At 36.3% G+C, this 25,441-nt stretch overlaps 1 protein-coding gene across 1 annotated transcript; it reads right to left on the bottom strand.

Moving 5' to 3' along the window:
* Positions 1-1,126: 1,126 nt before the first annotated feature.
* Positions 1,127-25,433, bottom strand: TFRC (transferrin receptor). Its single transcript, XM_016135248.2, has 19 exons — positions 25,304-25,433; positions 21,507-21,565; positions 20,755-20,965; positions 18,841-19,045; positions 17,369-17,518; positions 17,096-17,198; positions 15,454-15,567; positions 14,748-14,846; positions 13,857-13,996; positions 11,965-12,122; positions 11,204-11,323; positions 9,839-9,924; positions 9,563-9,626; positions 8,657-8,724; positions 7,697-7,755; positions 7,378-7,459; positions 5,708-5,929; positions 4,659-4,799; positions 1,127-4,108 (listed from the first exon to the last, which is right to left on the bottom strand). The coding sequence occupies exons 2-19, from the start codon at positions 21,540-21,542 to the stop codon at positions 3,866-3,868; spliced, it is 2,301 nt and encodes a 766-aa protein (XP_015990734.2). The 5' UTR covers positions 21,543-21,565; positions 25,304-25,433; the 3' UTR covers positions 1,127-3,865.
* Between the last annotated feature and the right edge of the window lie 8 nt (positions 25,434-25,441).

The raw sequence follows: 25,441 nt of genomic DNA, 5'->3' as shown, positions 1-25,441 counted from the left end.
ATATAGACCCTTCTGCACTTTGACATTAGTGACTTAAAAAAAAAAAAGCATTAACAACTAGTCAACAACCTATTTGGGATGGATTAAGCATTAGGCAATTTATAGGACAGATGTAGCAAACTACAAAGGCTTTAACTCAAGCGTCTAAGAAGGTAAACCAGTTGATAGCCATGAGATAGTATTTGATATGTTTAATTCCATGAGAAATATATCTTGCAGATAACCAGATGTCTTCAAGTATTTGTTTAGGGCTGTCTCCTGGCCTATTACTTTTCATGTAGGGACTTTCTCCTACAGAATACTAGAATGGCCAAAATTCAAGACACACACACCAAATGCTGGCAAGGACTCGGAGCAACAGTAACTTCATTGCTAATAGGAACACAAAATGCCAACGCCACTTTCAAAGGTAGTTTGGCAGTTTGTGAAACTCTTACCGTATGATCCAGCAACTGCATTCCTTGGTATTTATGTAAATGAACTGAAAACATGCCTACATAAAAAACTGTATACAAGTTTATGAAAGCTTTATTCATAATTGCCAAATTTTGGAAGCAACAAAGATGTCTTATAGTAGGTGAACGGATAAACTATATTACACCCACACAATGGCCATTATTCAGCACTAAGAAATGAGCAATCAAGCCATGAAAAGACATGGAGGGAGCTTAGATGTATACTACTGTGAAAGAAACCCATCTGAAAAGGCTATGTGCTGTATGATTACAACTACACGACATTCTGAAAAAGGCAAAGCTATGGACACAGTTAAGATTAGTGGTTACCAGGGGTTAAGAGGAAGGAAGGACGAACACAGAGGATCTTTAGGGCAATAAAACTATTCTGTAATGTTCTATAATGGTGGATATGTGCCCAAACCCAAAGGATTTAAAACACAAAGAGGGAACCTTAATATAAACTATGGTCTGAGGTGGTAAGGATGTGTCACTGCAGGGTCGTTTATTCTAACAAATGTCCTTCTCTGGAAGCCTGTGTTGACAGTGGGGGAAGGTGGAGGGTGGGGTTTGCAGGCACGGAGGAAATGGGAACTCTATACTTCCTGCTCAGTTTTGCTGTGAGCCTAAAACTGCTCTAAAAAAAAAAAAAAAATTTAAAAAATGACAACTCAGTGTTCAAGCATTTTATTAAATCAGACAGGAATCTCCATTGTTGCACATACCAGCTTGTATACAATTATAAGGGCATTATTACTTGTTTACAAAGATGTAGCAGGGTAGTAGATTGGCAAGTCTAATAAGCCATCTTTAGCCCAGTAAAATTTCAGGAACATTCAAAGGTAAAACACAGTAAAGGTCATGCAAATTCTAGAATAGTGAATCATGACAGCTCACTCATGTTATCCTTTACCATCAAAATGCACATATCTATAACCAGAAAAAAATCTTAAGACATGCAGGTTGTCACTAATCAGCTATACATTTCATTCAGGAATTTTCAGCCTCTTACCACTTACTGGCTTGTATTCGATTGGAAATAACTCAACCCTAACCACAGAAGAGTTTTTTGAGATTTACTGCTGTAAAATGTATGCCCATTATTCATGTTATGCCTTGAATTCACTGAGCTTTTATTAGACTATGAAAAAGCATGATACTCAAACCAGGAATCCCAGGTATGACCTTTTTACTTAGCTACCCTAAATATTGGTTCAAGATAAAACACTGTGAAGACTAAATAGATTGAGTAGTGAAAAACTCAGTGAGGCTGTAATAATCTAGATCTATTTACTTAGGTAAGTGACACTAAGTTTAAGAACCTTGAGCCTCTGTGGACTTTTTCTTAGGTGACAGTATTAAACAGCCCTATAACATGACGATTGAGTAGAAAACAGTCTTTATTCATGTAGCCTCAAACTTACTTGTTCACACCTACATTTAACTTATGACCACCATATACTAACAGGTAGGTAGGTAGACATAATCAAAGACCCTCTTGCAAGCTTCGGCTCCACATACACTTCACTCCCTCCACCCCCCAACCCCCCAACTTCCTATACAAATTTCCCCTGCTTTAAGCTAAAAGGTCATTTCTGGATTCAAACTTGTATGAAATAAGTTTATAGGAGATAACATGCATATAGGGAATAAAGTTAAATTCATTTGTCAATAGCAAACATTATAAATGTATGCCACTATCCCGCTAAACAGAAGACCAGAGAAACCACAAATATAACAGAACACCACGTCAGGTTTAAAAACAACCTTTGATCAACAAAAAATATCTTAAGTAATTTTATTTTACTGTGGTTGAATTAACCCACCAAATGTTTAATGACCACGAAATGTTTCTATAACTAAAAGAGAGAGAATTACAGGGAGCTGGAAATACATGTTAGATACTAACGATCTTCAAGCTTTGAAGATGTCATTGCATGAAGAAAATTATGGGAAACACTGTTCCCGATAATTACGTACACCCTTAGTGTAACATATGGAGATCACTGTCTCCGATATAGACACTGTGGTAGGCAAAAACTACCTTGTTCTTTATACATTATGGAAGACACTGCTCCCGATAATGTGAGTTAGGTTTGTGACAAAGGTACTGGAAATTTTGCAAAATTTGAATTAAAGTTACACCTTGGATAAAATGAGCTGTAAAATTTTGCACATGAGTACTGTCTTGGCCTTTAAGTGACATTAATTTATAATGTAGGGAAAACTACCATTTTTATCTACTTGGCTAAATAGAAATCTAATTTGATTAGCAGCCTCTAATTAAATTTGATTCTTCTCTATTACTTAGCTTTAAATTTTTATTTAGCTTGAGGCTGCTTTCTAAACCCTCGAGTATTGCCCATAAATGCAAAACTTCCAGTATCTGTTGGGTTTCGTTAGCAGATGCTGCTTTTATTTTTTTAAAAAAAACGACAGTATAACTGTCATAATTATGGAAGGCACTGCTTCCGATAATTATCTTCTATAAAAAAAACACCATTTATAGTGAACTCTGTCACTGATAAATAAACAATAAATATCTCAGTGCCAAAACAACAGAAAGCTTTTCCAAAAGCTTAACACTTTGGCCAAAATTTGGCAGTGTGTTATTTAAAGTCTGACAAACTGAGTTTGAGATTAAACAGCTAAAACTGGTTCTTTCAAAACACTGCGGAAAAAAACAAAAAAACTAAACAAAGGCTTATGAGGGAGAGGACAGAAGAAAAGAAAATATACTAGGTCTTTGGCTTCTGGTCTCCTCTTTTCATAAATGATCGTGAGGTTAACACATTAAGGCCTTAGTCCTGCGATAAACAGTTGAACCTTATTTTATGCAGCTTAAGGACCTCTTTCAGACCTCATTGGCAAGAAAAGTCCCATCGCTTCTGAAAGTTAACTGTTTCATTCAGGGATGAGGAAACCAGCTAAATCCTTAAAGAAGGCATATTTCTCATTTGGAGGATAAGGTCTTACAACCTGATATCTCCTTATCCAGCATCAAATGACGGAGGATCACACTACGTTATCACTTTTAACCTTCAGCAGATATTACCTCCTTCCTCCCACTCAATAGATACCAGCTCATGTCCTTAAAATTTAGAGCAATAGTTCATATGACTGGTTCTGACATTTTCATAACTGTAACAGGAAAGAGGCAGTTACCATTACAAAGCACTTATAATTCTAGAGAAAAAGTTCTATCATGAACATTTTTAAGTAGTTATTCACTTTAACTTGAAGTGTAGGTACCTACCCTGTATTAAAAGCTGTTGCCTAAAGACTTCTAATAGTACCAAGATGATTGGGTAGAATTTTAACAATATTAGGTTTTTAGCCTTACTGAAAATTTAGCACAATCAGCACAAGTATAGAAACCACACTACCCAGATAAGTTATGGGTATCACATTTAAAATTCATTGTCAATGTTCCAAATGTCACCAGAGAGGGCATTTGCAGCTCCCTGAATAGTCCAAGTTGCTAGAGCCAACTGGTTTTTAAACAGTGTTTGATTAAAAGCACTGTTATTTTTCTGACGCAGCTTCAAGTGATCTAGTAAAGCTGACAGAGTATGAGAGCCAGAGCCCCAGAAGATATGCCGGAAAGGCGAATCTCTTGGAGATACATAGGGTGAGAGGAAGTGGTATTCCACCTACAAAAACAAAACATACAAGAGAGCTTACACAGTAAAACTACACTGTCATCCTCGCACTTTAAATGTTAAAATTTCCTTGAATTTAAGAGAGTTGAGAACCAGGCTAACTAATCTTCTAACATTAAAACTGTAAAGCGAACTGCCAATTACTTTGTAAAAATGAACTCTAATTGTATTGGTTTTCTGTTGTTGGGAGAAAATGTATGGAAGGTTTACAACAAGCTTCTACTTTAATGAGTTTTCTAATTCTTCCAAGGAGACTAGGAATTAAGGTCTAGATTAGACAATAGAAATACAGAGGAAAGAAATGACAGCTAAAAATCAGTAATGATCTCTTAAGAACGTTTTTAAAGCCTAAAATAATTAATACTAGGTCAGATGTCTATTATATTAACGGTTAGGATATGTTGATTATAAGAGTTAAAATCTCTGAATTCTAAAGCAGCAAAGGATTCTAGACTCCTAGAATTATTATTTTTAGAAATGCAAGATTTACCAAGTAAAATTTAACAGGTTTTAGTTCCTCTTTTTTGAAGAGCTCACTTACTTTCATAATACGGTCATTGATTCCCCTCATGACAAATCTGTCTGTTCTCTCGGCATTCTTATAATCTGTTGTTAATTTGGAAGTAGCCCGAAAAAAGTCTCCACGAGCAGAATACAGCCACTGTAGACTCAGACCCATCTCCTGAAGCAGAAAGACATTGCATTCATTATTAGATGTTCTCCTTCTAAGAATCTTATTCTATTTACCTTTCTAATTTAGGTGTAGCAACTGAGATTCTGATAAAAGGGGGTGACTCACAGGTAAGCACAAGGCCCAGAGAAAGCTAGACTTAAGCACCTTGTACAGGAAGTTCCAAGCTCTATAAACTACAGTAACACACTCATATTTAAGCCCAACAAACTGCACAATTATCATTCTTACTCTCATAAGAAAACCATCCTTGTCAAAAAATTTAACAACCTACTTAGTCAAAGTATAAAATCCTGGTAGTTTATTGTTTCCAGTTCAATTTCTCGATGGGCGAACACAAAGCACTTTGGTTCAACGAACTTCAGAATCTTGTTATTCCCATCTGTTAAATCCCATTTTCTAATCAGTCTCAAATTTTAAGAAAACCATAATAATTAAGATTTGGTTATTAGTTGGAAACCACTTTTGATTTTATTAAATGTTTGTATACTAGATACACAGGATCACCACTAAATAAGGTTATAACTCCTAGCCATGTTCACTCTCCATCCATGTCATCTCCAAAAGGCAAACGTGGCTAAACTCATAGGTTTGAAGTCGTGGTTAGGGCCTTTATAGTTTCTGGGTCCCACCTTTTCATGGGGTTGCTTGGAATATATGAACAAAAGAAAACGATTCGATTCTGAAATACTTGCTGTGGTTCATACAGCTCTATAACCCATAGCCTCCGAACTTCCCAGATTTCAAATGAGTTACAGATTCCAAGCAAAAGCATACCTCGGTTCACTTTAAAATGTACTTTGGTTACCAATTATACCCCTCCCCAGGAACAACTAAACATCATTCTTCAAACTGCTTGATATTTCAGCAATAAGAACCTGATTTTAATTAGTGCTCACCTTTATGTCTGTTCTGAATTGATTCATATCCCTCACAAATGAAAGTATCTCATCATTATACATCTCATAGTTCAGGTTTAATTCAGCCTCATGGGTAAGTTTAATGATGAGCTGACCAGCCACTTCTGCTGCCGCACGTGCCATTTTGTTCAACTGAGGAATTTCCCGATTCAGTACCTCAAAGGTATCCATGGTAGTACCTAAATAAGGATAATCTGTGTCCTGGAAAATGAAGCCAGGTTACTGTACTCAAGTGGGTACAAGAGTAGGAGCTTCACATTAGTTTTACCATCAAGCTAATAATAGTAACCACAATTCTTCCCTTGCTTCTAATTAATACATTTCTATTCCCAATTTTATCTCTTATCCAATATACTAGAAGGCACCACTTTTGCTACTTTCTTCTAGGTTCTATATAATCCCTGGTCTATAACATCAGATACCCTGAATAGATTTCTAGCCTTGGTTCTCTTCTCTCTGAAAAGTATGGCCCATATTAATGAGGAAAGAGAACATGCATGAAATGTACTTTCAATATAAAGCGTTACTCTTAGACTAACATTTACCTTCTTCTAAATCATGCAACACTTGACCCAGTCAGACATTACCTTCCTAACAAAAATGTTTGATGCACTCACAAGAACCCTCTACCTTCATTAGACACCTTTAGTTGTCTATTGACTATTTCTTCAGCTCTACTTCCTACCACTGACAGTTCTTTGGTTTAACCTCAATTCTTTCACGTTCAGACTGTACATTTTTGTATTATCTGTACCTCTGAACGAGAACGGCTAGGTTTTTGACATCTAAGAAGTCATTAAGAAGTTTTTAAAAATCATGACTTTCGAAGGTTAACAGACATCATAATTTTCTCAACCATAGGACATGACAAGCAGTTCTTAATGTTGTTCTAAATTGAGATCATGACCAGGTATTCCAATACAACAACTCCTACTGCTGCTCTAGCAGGTTACAGGAATTCTAGCAATGTTGATCTCCAAATCCAGATCACTCCCTCACTTCAGACCTTTCCCTTCCTATTCCCATGCTAAAACATCCAGTGATAAGAAGTTTAGTAAGGACCTGGCCTCTATTGGATCAAAAATGTGATGCCACAGTTAACAGTTTCCACCCTGACCTAATACACTAATTCTAGGATCTCTTTAACCCTTAGAGGAGCCCACCACAGAACTGGTTTTCCAACTCTAGCACTTTAACACCAAAGTCTTCATCACTCTGCTCACTCTGCCTAACTTTCAGTGCCTTTTCATAGTATACCAAGCCAATCTTATTTTTCAACTTGGTCAGTTGAAAGTTCTGTCTCATTACAATCTCATATCTGTTTGGGTTTTTGTGCTTTTACTGATAATCTTTGCTTTAAGAGACTAACATCTCTGGACAGACACTTAGGACAATATTTCAACAGGTATCAAGAATAGCACTGTCCAGTAGAACTGTCTGATGGAAATACTTTATATTTACACTGTCCAGTAAGTAACCTTGTTATTAAAACTCATCATACTTAATTGAAGTTTTAGCAAATAAAATCAGAGCATGCAGTAACTGAATGTATGTAATTTCTTAAAACATTTTAAACACTCTAAAAGCTTGGTCTCAAAACTGATGAAAGAAGATTTAAGATAAAGCGCTTTAGAAATCCTCAGACTTACCTCACAAAAACAGAAAGAAACTGCTGGGATTCCAGAATACGCAAGGAAAGGGAAAGCAGCATTATCAAAAGACAGTTTCTCACTGCAAGGAAAGCAAGAATGTGTTTTTTAGAACGTTTTCTACAGAACAGACTCTGCTACCAAACAACTCAACTCCACCCTTAACCCACCCCCCCACCCCCACCGCCCCAAATCTTACTGAAACTCTCTAGGTATAGGTAAACTCACTTCAAGGTTACATTTAGATCTCTACCTAACACAGTAGGGCCCTACTAGGTAATTCTGCTTTTCTATTAACTGTTCATTTTTCTCAACTTACACTTTGTTGATCCAGTTGCTATCCCGATACAGAGACAGCCCAGTAATTGGATGCTTCACCTATAAAATAAGAAATTTATCATCTAAAAATGAACCTTTCTGAAATGTTTCTCTTTAAAAATTTATAAAAATTAAATTTTTATTATACTTTCTTGAAAAAATTTAAGACAAAATAACCTCAAATATCTGAAGTAATTCCGACTAGGCTTGTGCTGTTAGTTCCCCTAGCTAAGGCGAAAAAAAAAAATGTCCTACTTATCATTTTAAAGGTGGTTTAACCACAATTTTAAAAACCCTCTTTAGCCTTCATGATATGTCCACCTCATTTCTGGTTTCTTTGTTCTAACACATTTTGTACTACTGCCAACCTACCCTGCAAATATATTATTGCCTTATTAGAGACCCTACATTAATCCCTAGTTTCCCATAGGATCAAAAGGAAATTCAACCCTGGTTTCCTTCCAGCTTTAATAATCCATTATATAGCCTCTAATCCCATTAGGCAAATCATATTCCTTGCTTATTCAAAACTATGGTTGTTCACATGGCTCTCTTTATTCAATGCATATTTCATCTGTCCTTATTTAAGTCTTAGGCACACGAACTTAGTGCAAGTTCATTTACACCTTTCTTAACATCCTGACTCTATAGACAACTCCCTGTGGGTGCCTGCAGTACAGCTTAGGCCTCATGGAATTCTGCTATATATTCCTAAATAAACTAATATATTGTTTGAGATCAGAGCCCTTCACATACCACACCTCCCTCACCTCGCATGGTTCAATAGGCTGGGAGAAAATATGCCAAGAGCATGACTTAAATAATGCTGCTATAAAATTTATTCTAAATTCCTGTTATTGGTTAATTATAATAGTTTAAAATATCAATCTGGATATTTTGACCTTATATAAATTAAACAAAAAATTAAGTTATACATTTTCATAATTAGGTATATACTCACATTTTGCATCACTTTCTCAAGAAGTGAATACAACAGTGGGCTGGCAGAAACCTTGAAGTTGCTGGTACCTGAAAAGAAGATTATTTTAATATTACCCCTTCTCTAGTTAAGCCATTTTTCACACTGCTACTTCCACAACTGAAAGTACAGGAAGACAACCTAGATCAGTGGCATAAAAAACAACTATCCTCTTAGGAGTCAAAGTTCTTTAGTGACTGCTAACCTTAATTTGATTCAACCAAACCTCATACTCCTTGCATACTTTAATGTTAACAGTTTGTTTTTTGGTGCCTTTTTGGTTCATTCATGTTAAAGCAGTCATCTGCTAGCTATGGTAAGCCTGATATATATTCTACTGCATAGGTAAAATGGCAATAATGACAAATCTAATAAAAGATTTCATTTAAGTGTAACTCCTTTTTTCTTCCCAACGGAGACATTTCACTATTCTCAGTGCATGCGGCGGCTTTATCTGTACTTTTAAAAATATCCAAACTCTTCTAAAAGTTTAATCATCTGGCATTTCTACCTTATGCCACAATCTAGAAAGATGTGAATTAGTCTCTAGAAGTACCATTCTACATGGTATGGTTTAGTTCTTTCTGGTCTAAAACATAGTCCAGACTAGTGGCTCTCAAACTTTATTGCAACAGAATTACCTAGAATGCTTGTTAAAACACAGTTTGCTGGACCTGTGCTCCAATTTGACCCAAAAGGTTTGGGATGACACCTGAAACCTGCCCATTCTATAACTTAATGGACTGTGCAGAGACAGCTCAGTTAATCTTTTGATGGGTTTGGCCAATGTAAATTGTAAAAAACAAGTTATGTTTTAGAAAGCTTTTTTCTGATGTTTTATAAGTAATTTTCCTGAATTCATAGATAGTTAATGAAAGAAATACTTACCAAGAACAGCATTATCCAGATTAATGTAAGTGAAAGCCTTTGAATGCAAGGAGGAAAGGTACCCCTAGAAGAGAAGGGGACATATTCATGTACTAATCTGTATTAATCTAATTATCATATAGAATAGCTGTTATTAGGGGTTTCTTTTTAAATTTGGTTTCCACTGAGACTAAATATACGGAGGCAAAAATGATAACAATCCAAACTAAGGGAACATGGTTTCTGGAGGACAAAAGCCAATATAAGTTTGGGTCCCATTCTGGGTATAGCTGATACCTCTAGCCATTCAGTGGCACCAACAGCTCCAAAATCTCCAGCACTCCAGCTGGCAAAAACAATGCTTCTGCTGGGTTTAAATCCATCTAAAAGACAACAAAATAGTTTTGTCTTGGGAAAAGTTATAGGTAGACAATTGACTTAAGATAAAATCAGAAACTTCCAATTCAAGGCAATAAATTCAGAAATAGTTCTTTTCCCTTTGAGGCCCCAGGTGGAAACATAAAAAGGAGTAGGAATTTAAAAACTAATCTATATGATCATATCATAAGGAATTAAATGTCAAATAATCATGTTGCACACATCAAATTAACATAATATTGTATATCAACTATACTTATTAGAAACCAAGTTACTGGAAGTCACTTTTTTGAACTCCATTTTTTGGGTCTTTTAACTTCTGGACCAAGAGGTACTTGAAATCAAAGTATACTTTCTTGTAGAACAATTTGCTTAGAAGTAAGTCACTTAAAACACTAGATTTTTTTAAAAACAATTGTTATTAAATAGAATAAAGATTTATAAGTTTAAGTTTTAAGAAAGTTTTTTTTCAGAGAACTGAAAACTAGTGACAGGTCTTTTGGGGGCTATGTGCCTCCATCTGTCTCCTTTTCTGGGGTATGTACTTTTCTATAAAGTTAAACACCGTGACCTACTCTATGAACCAAAGATTTAAGAATGTGATGTGGGTTTGCATGTGTGTATGTGGGTGTAGAGGAGTGGTAAATACCATGAGAGAAAGGCTTGAAAGTAAGCCTTTATATATTTCTAATATATAAATATATTCTATATCATATTTATAAGTCAAATTATACATTTTAATTTTATAACAAAACTATAGAACATCAGTATAGAGGTATACCACTACTTACTTTGAAATAGATTGCTTAGGGGCCATGTTAGATATGCCATATCATTGAGTAGGTCAAACTAAGAATTAGGGCCCAATATAATACTTTCCAGTGTTTCAAAAGAAATCGATGATTCCCAATGCAATGAAGACACTGCATGGAAAGCTGTTTCTAAGTTAAGGTAGTGATATAATATACAGCATAAGGAATATAGTCAATATTGTAATAATTTTATATGGTGACAGATGGTTATTAGACTTATCATGGTAATCATTTTGTAAAGTATATAAATGTCAAATCACCACGTTGTACAGCTGAAACTAATAATTTTGCATATCAACTACACTTCAATAAAATAAAAAGTTGAAGGCAGATATAACAAAGGACAACCTGCTTTGTACTTAAGAACTCAGAGTCTAGCTTGAGTAACATAGGCAAAAGTGAACGAAGTATATTATAACATTTAGAACTATATGTAGCACATATTCAAGTTTCCAAAGTTCGCACTCTTTACCTTTTAAAACCATATCGGAGAATATCCGGGCAAGTTCCAATAGAAGAGCTGTTCCCACACTGGACTTTGCAGCTCCAGGACCCCAGGCATCCCTCTGAGCCCCTACTACAATATAGCGATCTTAAAAAATAAAAACAAAAATTATACAATCAGCTCTTAAACTGTTTTCTAATATCAAAGTTTAGAAAAAGCACATTAGTGGAAGGGCAAAAATGTAGTATATGTATTAAGGATAAGAAAGCCTTACTTCAGATCTGACTTAGGACTTTGGGGATCAAAAATTCACATGACAATATAATAAGCAACTGAAGTCCAAAGGCTTTCCATATTATATTATATGACCATTTGACTGCATTTAGATAGATTTTACCCATTCCAAGGATCAGCAAACTACCGCCGGCAAGCCTATTCATTATGGCTGTTTTCATGCTACAGGCCAGAATTAAATAATTGCAACAGAGACTATATGGCCTATAAACTGCCCCCCTTAAGTAGAAATTTGCTTACTGCTGCCCTACTCAATAATTAAAAGCGATTTTCTAGTCACAATGGTCAGTTTTTGACAAGGTACTTTCCTAGTGTCTTATTACCTCCCAATGAAACTGACACGTTAACAGTTCTCTTTAGGACTGACAAGATTTAATAACATTTCATGAAGCCAAGCCAAGCCAGCCTTCCTGTACTCCCTCCTCTAGCCACATCCTTAAGATGAGCAAGGAAAACAGAAATATAGAAATAGATAACAAATGCAGGGTCTTTACCTGGTTCTTCAAAGCCTTTAATAACACCAAAGACATTTAAAATTCTTATCTCTTTCAGTTCATTGCTCACAGTGAGCTTCACATTTTTGTTCTGTGAGGTTACCAGTCTACATGAAGAATCTGTTTTCCAAGCAGAAGGACAGTCTCCTTCCATATTTCTAGAAGTAAAAAAAAAGATCAGCATTTTGAGTTGTTACTTTCTCCAAGTTTACAAAATCAGTCCTCCTTAAAGTCCACCAAAATTCTAGGTTGAAAGAACATAAAGAGAACACACAAAATTTATTCCCTAGTGGCTAACCATTTGTGTCTTATTCTGATCCGTAGGCAGCCATTTACTTGAAAACCATGAGTTACTTTCTCATTTAACCAATGTTTTAAAAGAATTTCTCTACCTTCCTCTTCTGATGTGTGCCTTTCTGCCAGAAATATAGTTGTTGTTTAATTTGAAATAGATACCAAGATGAGTTCAGAACAAAGTTCTTATATAAAAGTCTATTAATATATTCTTATATTTCCTAACTCCACTACAGAGGTAGTATACAAGCTTATCTCAAGTTATAAAATAATAGTCTCATGCTGCTGGTAGTTAGATATCTTCCCCCAATTCCTCAAATACCATCCAAACGGTAACTGCTCTAAAGGGGCTTACGCAAATACAGTTGACGCTTGCAACATGGGCTTGAACTACACAGGTCCACGTATACATGGATTTCTAAAATAAATATGTACATTAGTGTAGATGTTTTTACCCTAGCTTTATTGTATGACTACAGTATACTCTATGTAATGCATATGCATATAACATATAAAGTATATTAACTGATGGTTTACACTATTGTTAAGGCTTCTGGTCAACAGGAGGCTATGTAGTTAAGTGTTTGAGGAGTCAAAAGTTATACATGGATTTTCAACAGTGCAAAGGGGTTGGCACCTCTAACCCCTGCACTATTCAAGAATCAATTGTATGTCCAAACATTATTACCTGCCACTACGCAAGGATAACAGGGACCTGGCTTCACAGGATAGATGGTGGGAAGAATAACCTGATTCTAAGTTTGGTATGAGTTAATGAGAATGACCTATTACAAATGCTTCTTAGACCTAAGACAGCATTATTAAGAGTCACACATTATTTTACAAAGTCCTTACATGTAGATGCTCTTCATTTGAGACCAGGTAGCACCCTATTAGGTAGAATATATTTTAGTTATCCAATTAAGTCAAAGAAACATGATCAGTGGCATTAGAGTAACTTGCTCTATGTCACATAGCAATAAATGCTCACGTAAGTATCTGAAACTAGATCTACATCCTGTACCTACATTGGAAACATGTCCAGATCAAGATAAAAATTAACGATATACACTCTTATCAGACAGGGTTGTTTTTGGGACACTAATACACTAGGGATATCCAGAAAGACTAATCATTACTATAAGACATCTGGAAACTATAATGAGAACTGAGGATATTCAATCTATAAGACAACTTGAATCGTTCTACTGCTAAACAGAAAATCCAGAACTAATGGATGTTACAAGGAATAAAGTTTTAGCTCAACATGAATTCTAACAGATTTTCTCCAATAACTGAATGGGTTGCCACAGGCAACAAAGTGCTTTATCATAGGAAGTATTCAAGCAGATGTTACACCAGGTATATTACACAAGGAAATCACTAGCTTAACTGAACATGGACTCCTTGAGTTTATAAATCTATTATTAACATCACTTTATGGAGGAAAAGTTTCATTAATAACTATCCATCCCCAAAATGTTCCAAATGTGGAAAATTATAGCCAACTGTTTTAAGACTTAATCAAATCAACATAGACATCATTCCTCCCAAATCATAAAAACCTCACCCTGCAAGACAGTTTTCAAATAACTTACTGAAACAGCGTTTCTGCACTGGCTCTGGAAATTGTTTGGACAGGTATATTAGGCAATCCTGATGACTGAGATGGTGGAAACTGAGTGTGATTGAAGGAAGGGAATCCAGGTGTGTAAGGGTCACCTGTACCCAAATGAGCCTAATAAAACAAAAGAATAATTAGCTCTACTAGGTACTTATTCAAGTTTCCCTAAAATATTCAGATTCAGTATGAGGCTATAACCCAAGCTTAGTTTAACACCTTCAAGTCTGAATGGCTCTACGCTATGACTCCTGTTTTTATATAACATATGCTAAATCTTCAGTTCAAGGCACTACGGCGGAGAATATGTTCCAAGAACCTCAGTGGATGTCTGAAACTGCGGATAGGACCAATCCTTATATGTACTATGCTTTTCCTATATGTACATACACTTTATGGCTTCCTCTTTGGCATATCAGAATTGCCAACATCACTACTCTTACGCTTCGGGGCCATTATTAAATGAAATAAGGCTTACTTGAATGTAAGCACTGTAATACCATGATAGTTGATCCTGTGTCTGAGATGGCTATTAGGATGATTCATATCCCAGGCTGGATGGTGTGGAATGGCTCAAGATTTCATCATGCTACTCAGGACAGTACACAATTTAAAACTTATGAATTATTTATTTCTAGAATTTTCCATTTAATATTTTCAGACCAGTTAGTTGCAGACAACTGAAAGCAAAACTGCAGTTAAGTGGGAAACTACTATACTGATAGACTGCTTTCAGCAATAATAATAATGAGGCCTCAAAGTCATGTAAGCCATCTATTCTCTTCCTGTTAAAACTCTCCCAGAAAAAAAGAGTATTTAAAGAAGGCATAGTTCTATTTCTACTAATGTATATGAAATAAGAACTCACATGTCCAAAGACTGGAACCTCTGCATCAACAATGGGAAATTTAGAACGGTCCATGTAAATCAAGACACCAATTGCATTTAAACTTTCAGCGTTTTTAACCTAAAGAAAAACATGGAAAGCTCAGAAAATGAAGATCTAATCACATAAAATTAGAAGGCTATATACTGATCTTTATGCTAAAGGACAAAAGGTTACAGAGGACTACACTGATACTCAAATGTTTAAAACAGCTTTTATGTTTAGAAAAAATACATGCCTTAAAACTTATTAAGGAGAGTTTAAAAGATGAGAAATAATAAAAACCCACCCAAGACAAACACTATCTTTTGCTATGTTCCACTCTAGTCCTTTGTCTAGGTTTGACTTTCAACTTCCCATTTTATAAAACGGTTATAACTGAGTTCTATATATAAAACTTGGTTACATAGGCAATTTAAACCACTTTCACGTAAGTATTTTTGATTAGCTCATTTTCACTAAAAGACAATGGCTGCAAAATCCTCCAAGTAGCTATGTCATAGTTCTGAAATATCCTATAAGTTTAGATGATGGAAACTTACTTGATTTTTTGAGCACTTTAATAAATAAAATTATATTATCAAGTTTGAGGGTTTAAGACTGTTGGTTTTCAGAATGTAAGAAAATTAACAATGCCATTTAACTGAAGAATGATATGATACCAATGTATTTGATAACTCATACTCACCTTTTCAGCAAAAGTGATTTTCCCTGCTCTAACAATCACTAAAGATCCATTCACAGGAGAGCTTAAATCCTCAAAGTCTTTTTTAGTGCCAAAATTAGCATGGATCAGTTTACCCTAGAATAAAGACATTAGATTTAATGAGCATCATGGTATTAGAATAGCTGCAGAGTCTGAGACAGAATAGTTTTACAGATTAAACCCAAGAGAGGGTAAATACAGGCCAAGGCCTAGAAAGGATATATGAGAGTTCAAAAGTCGAAGTGGTCAGCGTTATCAGGAGTGAAGTCAAGATTTCTGGCCCATATTTATGTCTTTCATTATCCCATGCTGTCTTTAATCTACACTGATCTATTTACATTAGTAATTTACATTGCTTCAATAATCGTGAGGGAAGATAACAGGATATGTTAAACAAGAGACATATACCAATATAAATACTTAAGGCCAGCCATGGCAGCACCGATTACATAATATTCCCACACTTGAACCTCAGACAATTGAGAACATATATAGGAATAGGTCTTAACTGAAAGTTCTGATAATAAAGTTGTCCAAAAATTGTCTATTACAATAAAATGACTTACACAGATCAACTTTTAATGATTACATAAGCTGTCATCATAATGTTCCTATACACTACTAGAGTTTAGATGAACAATTATATATAAACTGACGTTAACAATCAAATATCTAAATATAGAAAGTTTGAAGGAAAACTAAAACCCTCAATTTTTTTAACACACCTGCAAACCCCTGGCTTATAGCTAGCCAGGGAAAGTGATAGAGCACAAGTAACCAAGATGATAAAATAACTATAAAACTTCATCTCGCTCAAAGATCTACAAGATAGACCCCCAACATACAAATATGTGGCTTTTAACCTGGAAAACCTAGACAGAACTATTCTATTTAGCTGTTTTTATTTCCGTAGTAAATTGGCGACATTTGCCTAAATTTTATAAGCTCGAACATTGAAGAATCAAGCTGAGGCTAGATTCCAGCTGAGATGGTTATTGATATGTCCCCACGTGAGCAGTAATCTGATATGTCCACTCATTCAGCAGATACTACCATGTGTCAAACGCTGTCCAAGGCTCTGTGACATAGCAGTAAATGAAACCAACCCAGAACCCTTTGTGTAGCTTACATTCCAGCTGTGCAATTAGATGAATAATGTCAGGTGCCATGAGTAAGTACTATGAAGAAAAATAAAGCAGGATAAGGGGAAGTGATCAGAGAAAGGACATTGTTGATAAGATAATCTAGGAAGTGATGTTAGAGAAGAGACTTACACAAAGTGAGGAAACAAGCCATACTGATATATAGGGAAAGTGGCTCAGGCAAAGGGAAAGGAGAGTTTTATAAAGGCCTTGAGGTGAGAGTGTGTGCTTGAATTTGAGTGTTTGAGGAACAGTAGGGAGATTAGAGTGAGCAGTAAGATTACTTAGTGCCTTGTCAAACAAGATGAGGACTTGGGATTTTATTTTCCTCATGGCATAGGAGGGCCGAAGACAAGAATATGTCATGATCAGTTACATTTTACAACCAAATTTACACGGTAACTCCTAAGACTAGTAAAGACAATGAGTTTTTGAGCTATTCAACAGGGAAAAAAAGTCATGTACTATTTTGCCTTACTTACAGTAACTGTTGTAGCTTTACTATACGCCACGTAACCCAGAGGAGTCTCCACCAGATATACCGTTGGACTGTTCGTAGCCACTATGGTCACTGTGTTTCGAGTACTGTTAAACAGATTAAGTTACAATGAAGTTAAGACCACTATAGGACCAAAAACTTAAATGGCTTTAATATATTTAGCATTTGGCTTGCATTCTTTGAAAATCTTTTGTTATATTTATCACACTCAAAAATAGCTACTTCTATAAGCTAAGTTCACAATCTTTCAACATACCTGCCTTTGACCTGGATCTTAACAAAATGTTCATCATGCCAGACTTTGCTGAGTTTACATTTACGGAATTGATCTTCAAGGTAAAAAGCAAGGCTTTCATCTTTTTGAGATCCAGCTTCACGAGGGACATAAGTGTTTTCATTCAGACGCCTAGAGGAAAAAGCATCACTATGAAATGAACTAAAGTTTATTTTAAAATAAACATTAAACTCAAATATCAAGCAAATTAGTTATTTTTTTAAATTGAGGCAACACTGGTTAATAACATTATATAAGTTTCAGATGTACAGCATTATAATTTGATATCTGAATGCACTACAGTATACTCATAACCAAAAGTCTAGTTTCCAACAAGCAAATTGTTTTAAAAGCTAACTCAATGACATCCATCAGAGTTAACATACATTAACTGTGACCCAAAACTTCTAGATTGACCAGATAGATACGAACGTAGAAGAAAAAAAAAATTGCGCCTGATAGCTGAAGAAATTTATGACTTCGAACTTGTTAAAACCTCTTTATCAAATGTAAAGCACTCCACTACTTCAAGAGCCCCGTCCCAATATATCTGCTTAGGGTAGTTTTAGGAAAATGAGCAGCTTCCAGGAGAGCTCTTGTAAGCAAAATGAGATAGTATTACTGTTGGTGAACTCAATCTTCAACTTTCACCTACTTTGAAACACCACGAATCCCCTGGAAGCAAAACTGCTTATTATTCTTAACTCCTATGGCTCTGTGTAAATATATAGAGCGTATCAGTTATTGATCTTTTTTGGGGGTTCATGGGGTAGACTATACTTTCACTTTATCCATAATGCCTAGTGTACAGTATACACAAAAGTATTCACTAGATGGAGTAAAAATGCCAAGATTTCTAATTTAAGACCAAAAGAATTATTATACACTGAAACTACAGGAAGTTGGTAAAAGATGATTTTGTTCTCTATACAGAGTTAGATATGTGTCTAAGGAAGACCTTAAAAAGCTAAGGATTGAAACCTTAAGGACACTTCTTAGGGTATGGATTAATGATTAAGAACCAGAAAGCAAAAACTGGAGACATAACAGGTTGGATAGACAAGTTAGTGCTGACCTAGAGGATGAAGAAGGCTACTGATGGCCCTGAGAAGAGCAGAAGAGCTCAGCATGACTTACAAGGGGTTAAGATGATAATTCAGAGAAGAAAATCTGACAGCAAGCAACAAGCTACAGAGAACCAGATGACAGAAAGATCAAGGACCTGTGAATTTTTTTTCCAAAAAAGTAGAGTCTCCACAAAAGTTCTAACTTTCCCATCAACGTAGTTTGAATTCTTCACTAACTCCTTATCTCCAACTAAACATAGGGAGTCTCCTCTACTCTAAAAAGCCTTTCCTCCAGACTGTCACCTTCGTTTTGTTTCACTGCATGCACCTAATACCCAGCTTCTATCTAGGTATCGAGGTTGAACTTGTGAAGTAGCTCAAGATTACCTGATGGTGCTGGTGAATTCTGTGGCATTCAGTTTCTCTGACAACATTGCTTTGAGTTCTGTCCAAAATAAACGGGAAGGTACCTCAGGAAAGTACTCTTCTGTTTCGGAAGGTTCTGTTCCTGCTATCTTTGGAGGTTCTGTTTCCTCACGTTCAACTTTTGGTTCTACACGTTTACAATAGCCCAAGTAGCCAACCATAAATCCTAAGGATAAAAAATTCACAGCTGAATTCACAGAATTTCATTTATAATCTATTCCTATATTAATTGTTAATATTTTCAACTAAGTCTTGAAAATATGGATTTTAATCAAATTTTAAGCCGTTTGAAAGTAAATATACCTATCTCTCGACTTATGTGATATTTTTCATGCGAGTTTTTTAAATACATAGTAAATATCCCCTGCCCATTTATGTGGACTTTTTATACATAGTTTCCATTTACGCAGTCTCATTTTACATGGTTCTTTTCATTTTCCATTATTGGCAATTACTATTTTTTAGGTAGCTTAATTCACAATGTACAAAGAACTAATACTTACACACAATTGTTAATGATCTTCCTGTTCACTGGATGGCAAAAAGAAAAGCATAAGTGACTACTGTTGTTTTTTGGGATTGCTTTTACAAATGTTTTGCTGTAGAAGCTGATAATTATATGAAGGAAAAATGTCTTCCTTTTAAAATACTTTTACTTCTAGATAATGCACCTGGTCATCCACACAATTTAGAACATCCAAATAAAAAAGTTGTATATTTGCCACCAAATACAATTTTTGTATTTTGTATTGAGAATATTGCTTATAGCTTTGAATGATATAAATCTATCAACTTTAGATACTTGCTGGAAAGCAATAAGGCCAGAAGTAGTTGTACCAGAGAATATGGTTCCAATAACTAAAGGAGTAACTGGCATTATTAATTTATGAAATAAATTTCAAGAAGGCTGACAATATTAATGTAGATATTAATGAATTACTAGTTGATCACTAATTAACTGATAATTAAGCCACTTAAAATCTGAAGACCATCCTGCCAATGAATACGGCAGTCACCTGGAACCAGTTCCATTCACCACAGAAAATATTTACAAAGCTCTTCAACTGGCCAAAAAACTGGAAACTGCAATTCTAGATATTGATCCAAATATCCAATGAGCCTTAAAATTTCGAAAAGATTTTAAAAAACATTGCAGTGAATATTGAAAAACTTATGAAAACTTAGCAAAAGATAGGGTTGGAAAAAAGAGCATCCCAAAACAAACATAAATAATGAAACCGAAGTAGTACTTCCAAATATTTCGAGCAATGAAGACAGTGACTTGCGCCAATTAAAAAGGTTGTTTGGTTCCGATTACAGTACAGATATTGATAACAAATAAAACTAATTTTGATTCTTCTGAATTTTCATTAGCATTTTTTTTTCCTGGAATTAGGTGAAAAATTTTTGTGACTTATCTTGACCTATTTCTTTAGTATTTTTTTTCTATACTGGTGAACTCTTCTTATGCGGTTTTCTTCCATGTAAAATATGTGTGGAACAGAGATAATCAGCATAAATCAAGGAACGGGTATAGTGCATATCAGTTTTACCTATTTTAAACTATTCAATCTAATACATTAAATAATAACTTTATTTTAAACAGTTACACCTTTTCAAAGCATAAGTACCTTCTCTTCCCAGAAGCCTTCCTTGAATCCTTAAGCCAAACTTCTATGCTACAAATATCCTGTGTATATTTCTAGTATAACATTTATACATTACACTGAAACAATTCATGTGTTTTTCTTCTCCCACCAGGCTAAACTCAAAAATAGGTATAGAATCTTAATCATTGTTTGCTATACTGAATTAACAGACTTCCTAAAGTTGGTGACAAGAAGGAACATTTAAGTTTTGAAGGGCCACTCTTACCAATGAAGAAAAAGATGATTACAGCAATAGTCCCCCAGAAGAAAGATCCATTAAACCTTTTTGGTTTTGTGACACTGGCATGACTACCCCTCATGTTATTGTCAACATTTTCTTCTTCGTCTACAGCTAGTTTCATCTCCACATGACTGTTATCGCCATCTACTTGCCGAGCCAGACTAAACCGGGTGTATGACAATGGTTCTCCACCAAACTGAGATTGAGAAAGAAAAAGAAGAGAATAGGAACATTTACAAAAAGTTTGGTTAGGTATGATACTTGTTATTGGGCCATTACTATGACTTTCTATATATCCTTAAGGAAAAAGAAGTTGCCCTTTCAAACCAACATTCTTCCCCGTGCCCAGTTCAATCAATGGAGGTAGGGGTTGGATCACACTGGCCTTCATCTCATTCAGCCTTTTCGCTCAGGGTTTCTGTTATTCATGTCTACTCATATACATTTTGATCTGAGCTTTCTTTAGTTCATCTATCTACTTGTTGGTCCCCCTCACCACGAGACCCCATATGCCCCAAAACTTCTTACAAGATTTTCCATAATTAACTTTGCTTAAGACTAATATATTCTTTTGTGGGATCAGTTACACCTCAAGACCTTGAAGTTACACTTCAAATGTAAATGAATACCTATGATAGCTTTGGGTATTATTTCATGCTTACTCAGTAGAAGTCATTCTTATATATTTCATATTCTTGCAAACTGGTGACAGAGAAATATAACTTAAAATATCTTACCAAGTTAGAGAATGCTGATCTAGCTTGATCCATCATTCTGAGCTACCACACAGAAGAGCCTAGTAATAAAATAGAGAATTATTATTATTATGAGAAAGATGCCATCGTATCAGATTAGTGAAGGCTTTTCATCACCACATTAAATTATTATATATTAAATTTACTTTTAAATTTTTTATCACCTTTCTAGAAAGGGTGTTTAACCAAGATATTTAATTTACATGGCAACTAAATATAGTGTAAACCTTGATTAGATCCTGAATTGAGGTGGGGTGGGTGTGGAGACAGCCTCAAGGGCATTGTTGGGAGAAATAAGAAATTCGAATAGATTATATACTGGATAACAGTCTTGTATCAATGTTAGATTTGGGGAGTGTGATAATGGTATTGTGTTGTTTGAGAACACCCTTGTTCTCAGGAAATTAATGGTTAGGAATTTAAGGATGAAATATTGTGATGTCTATAACTTACTTTCAAATAATTCAGTTTAAATACGTATGTAAGAAAAAAAGCAAATGTGTCAAACTGTTAACAACTGATGAATCTAGGCGAAGGGTACATGGATATATCCATTACTATTATTTCATTTTTTCCTGTAGCCTTGTTTTTCAAAATTAAAAGTGTGGGGAAGACTAGTTAGAATATTGTCCATAGTAAGTAGATTTAAGTAACTAAATTTGGTAGCCAAAGAAAAGTGGTAAATACAAGACAATAGACTGACATTTGGGGGGAAAAAATACACCTCCATCCAAAGTAGATTTAAGACAGGTCATGCTACATAAGACCATTAACAAAGCATCTCCAAATAGAAAAGGAGAGAAAAACCCAATCCTTCAGAGAAATTAATCGTAGCTTTTTTCAAAGCAAAATATATCTCTATAACCAACAAAGAATCCTATATTAAGTTAAAGTATAGGTATTAACTGAAATCTGAATTTTCTAATTAATTTGATTTGAGCATATCTAGATGCTCGAAAGTGATATGCTGAGATGTATAAAATGGACATTTATTTCATACTATTTAAGGTCTTTCCTATACGACAAGTACACTTAACAGTACATTTAACACTCACGTGGCACAAAGCAAACTGTGAGATATGCAGAATGGAAAACAAAATACATTCATAAATTGGAATTAGAAAAGTCTATCATAACCCAGTAACAAAAACATTTTTTAATTCGCAAGTTTTAAAGACCAGAACCAATAACCAATACAGATCATATTCTTAGAAACACAGTCTCTTGCCCCATCTGGTACAAAACGCTTATCACTATCACTGCACCTGAACTGTACAAACCCAATCACTGGAGCCAGAACTAGAAGGCCCCGCCCTGAGCCAATTTTAATCACCCTTTTCTAGGAAAAAGCAGCTTACGAATTTAATTCTCATCTGATCAGCCATTCCTCAAGGTTTCTAGTTTTAAATTAATTTAACACTTAAATAAATTATCTAAAGAATTTTAAAAATGATAAGATTGAGTGATTACAAGTCTATACAGTAGGTAGATAACATAATTATGATTTTGTATAATTAATATCTAAGTATATTTATTGAAAAAACATGTTATTTCTATCTCAATCCCCAGACACAAAATTAAGACTATAATATAAAAGTCAGAGAAAAAAATTGTGACCCAGGCAATTCCTATTTTAACCTAACTTCTATGAAGAACACAATAAATCTTTGATATCTACAAAAGTTATTCCTGAAGTTTTATACATAACAAAGAAAACAAGCAGCATCTTCATTCCCATTCAGCTTTCTGAAAAAAGATGGCCAAACTGGAAGGTCAAGACCACTTGAAGTCACTGCAGTCTATTTGAGCAGTGCTCTTTGGGGAGGCGCATACACAGAAGAGTTCCCAAAGGCCTCAGAATATCATTTTTAACTAGCTTTCATTGTTGTGGGATCCAGAGTTAGCTGGGAACCTTGCTCCATTATACAGAACAGGATCAGAGGCAAGTAACTCCCTTGCCTTAGGGCAGTTAGCCAAGGTGTTCTTCCCTAAGGCCTCAGAGTATCATTTTTAACTAGATTTCATCGTTATGGGATCAAGAGTTAGCTGGGAACCTTGCTCCATTATACATAAGAACACTATCAGAGGCAAGTAACTCCCTTGCCTTAGGGCAGAGTTAGCCAAGGTGTCCTTCCCTATCCAACAATCAGCACAGGCTAGAAGCACACCACTTCTTGACAAGAACTCTGCATCAGGACAAGTTGAAGGGTGCCACGCCATATATAGACTTTTGGAAAATATTTTATAACAATGGCAAAAAAATCTTTAATTATGGATTGTCTCATGAAGCACATTGAGTTTATTATATAACCCAAAACTGAGGAAAAGAACAGCAGGGCCAACAAGTACTTTTTTTGCCTGATCTTAAAAAACTTATAGAAATTATCTTAAATGTGTCGATAAGGTCAAATTCCTCAGCTCAGAGACAACTGCATCAGTATCTAGTATTCCAAACTCATATTTAAGCCTAGAATGGTATCTAGTATCCAAATATTTCTGTAACAGGACAACTATTTCCTACTTCAATGCCGTTAGCCCCCCGCCCCTCCCCCAAACCCCTCCAAAACAGGAGAAAGTAGCAGCAATCTAATTCTCTGATATATCCAACCAAGGTCGCTACAAGTACTGGGCAGTAGAAAAATGATAATCAAAAAGAATCAAGTCACAAAATTCTATTATATTACCCACTCTTCCCACTATCACTTTAGTGAGCTGTCCACCAAAAACAGCGATACAATGGGCTTCTAACACGCTTAACAATACAGTACAGCCTTTTGACCATATTGCTAATTTCCTTAAGGTGCAAGCCGATTCCAATCCAAATAGCCTTTATTCAGCCTCTAGAGTCTAAGACCACAGCTTTCATAAAGAAGTCTTATTCCCATAGTCTCCCATCTCATAGTGAGGAGAGCCTAGCAATCCGAATATTCTTAATGCGTTCCCAGAACCTGAGCTGTTCAGTCGGCCTCTCTAGTGAAAACTGAGAATCCACACACAAGGCCAACGAGCAGCCTGCGGCAAGAAGATCAGGTTATATCAGAGAGTTCAAATGTACGGCTTACAGAAACCCCCCATCTAAATGCCTAGGACACACTCTTATCCGAATCCAAGACAGCTTTGTCCCTTTCAGCAGTAAGGCCTGGCGCGAGCCCCGAGGAAGGGAAGGGATACGAGCTCAAGGTCACTCACGCACCCCGACAGCCATTCCCTGGGGACACTTCCTATACCAGCCACGTGCTTGCAGTCGAGCGAAATAAGGCGGCGGGCAGCGTGGCTTGCCCCGCGCAGGGCGAACACCTCGCTTCCGAGCCCACGGCCTAGGGCTGTCCCACGAGTACCTGCATCTTTTAAAGGCGACTTAGTGAGGGCAGGGATCGGGGTAGGCTGAGGAGTCGGAAGCACGGCGCAGAGCGACAGTTGGGAACCCCTCACCTCGCCGTGCGAGCCCTAACAGAGAAACCATTCGCCGTTCGGCGACCGAGACAAACAGGGCGCAGAAAGGACGAGAAGGGAATGGAGGCTCCGCACCGTCGCTCCACACTGCGGCACCTGCATCCCGCTCCTAGCGCCGCCGTGGCCCTTCCCCACCCGCACGCGGGCCGCGCTCCACCTCGCCGGTCCCACCCGGGGGCGCAGCAGCCTCTCTGCGCCCTCTCCGGCTCCGCGAGGCTGCTGGACAGCACCAGCAGGGCCTCACTGAAGACCGCGCGGACCAGCCCTGCACGATGAGGGGGAGGGCAGTAGGGTCGATCGTGTCCTAGAAGCAGCACATCACTCACACGGGTGCCTCCCGGGTCCGCCGTCACCAGAGCCTCCACCGGCCGAAGCTGACTCCCTTTGCGGGATGGCCGTCCCCCGCCAGCTGTTTATAGTCTGGCCCCGCCTTCATTCGACCCCCCACGGGCTTTGCGTCACTT

The sequence above is a fragment of the Rousettus aegyptiacus genome, unplaced genomic scaffold, assembly GCF_014176215.1.
Source record: "Rousettus aegyptiacus isolate mRouAeg1 unplaced genomic scaffold, mRouAeg1.p scaffold_m13_p_4, whole genome shotgun sequence".
NCBI lineage: Eukaryota > Metazoa > Chordata > Mammalia > Chiroptera > Pteropodidae > Rousettus > Rousettus aegyptiacus.
Note: the sequence above shows the minus strand (reverse complement) of the source record. Positions and strands in the feature narration are given on the sequence as shown.

Excerpts from the sequence above, each read along its gene's own strand:
- TFRC (XM_016135248.2), bottom strand. The coding sequence starts at position 21,542 with ATGATGGATCAAGCTAGATCAGCATTCTCTAACTTG. Across the intron at positions 17,199-17,368 it reads AAGATCCAGGTCAAAGGCAG|TACTCGAAACACAGTGACCA; the intron begins GTATGTTGAAAG and ends TCTGTTTAACAG. Across the intron at positions 7,756-8,656 it reads TTGAGAAAGTGATGCAAAAT|GTGAAGCATCCAATTACTGG; the intron begins GTGAGTATATAC and ends CTTATTTTATAG.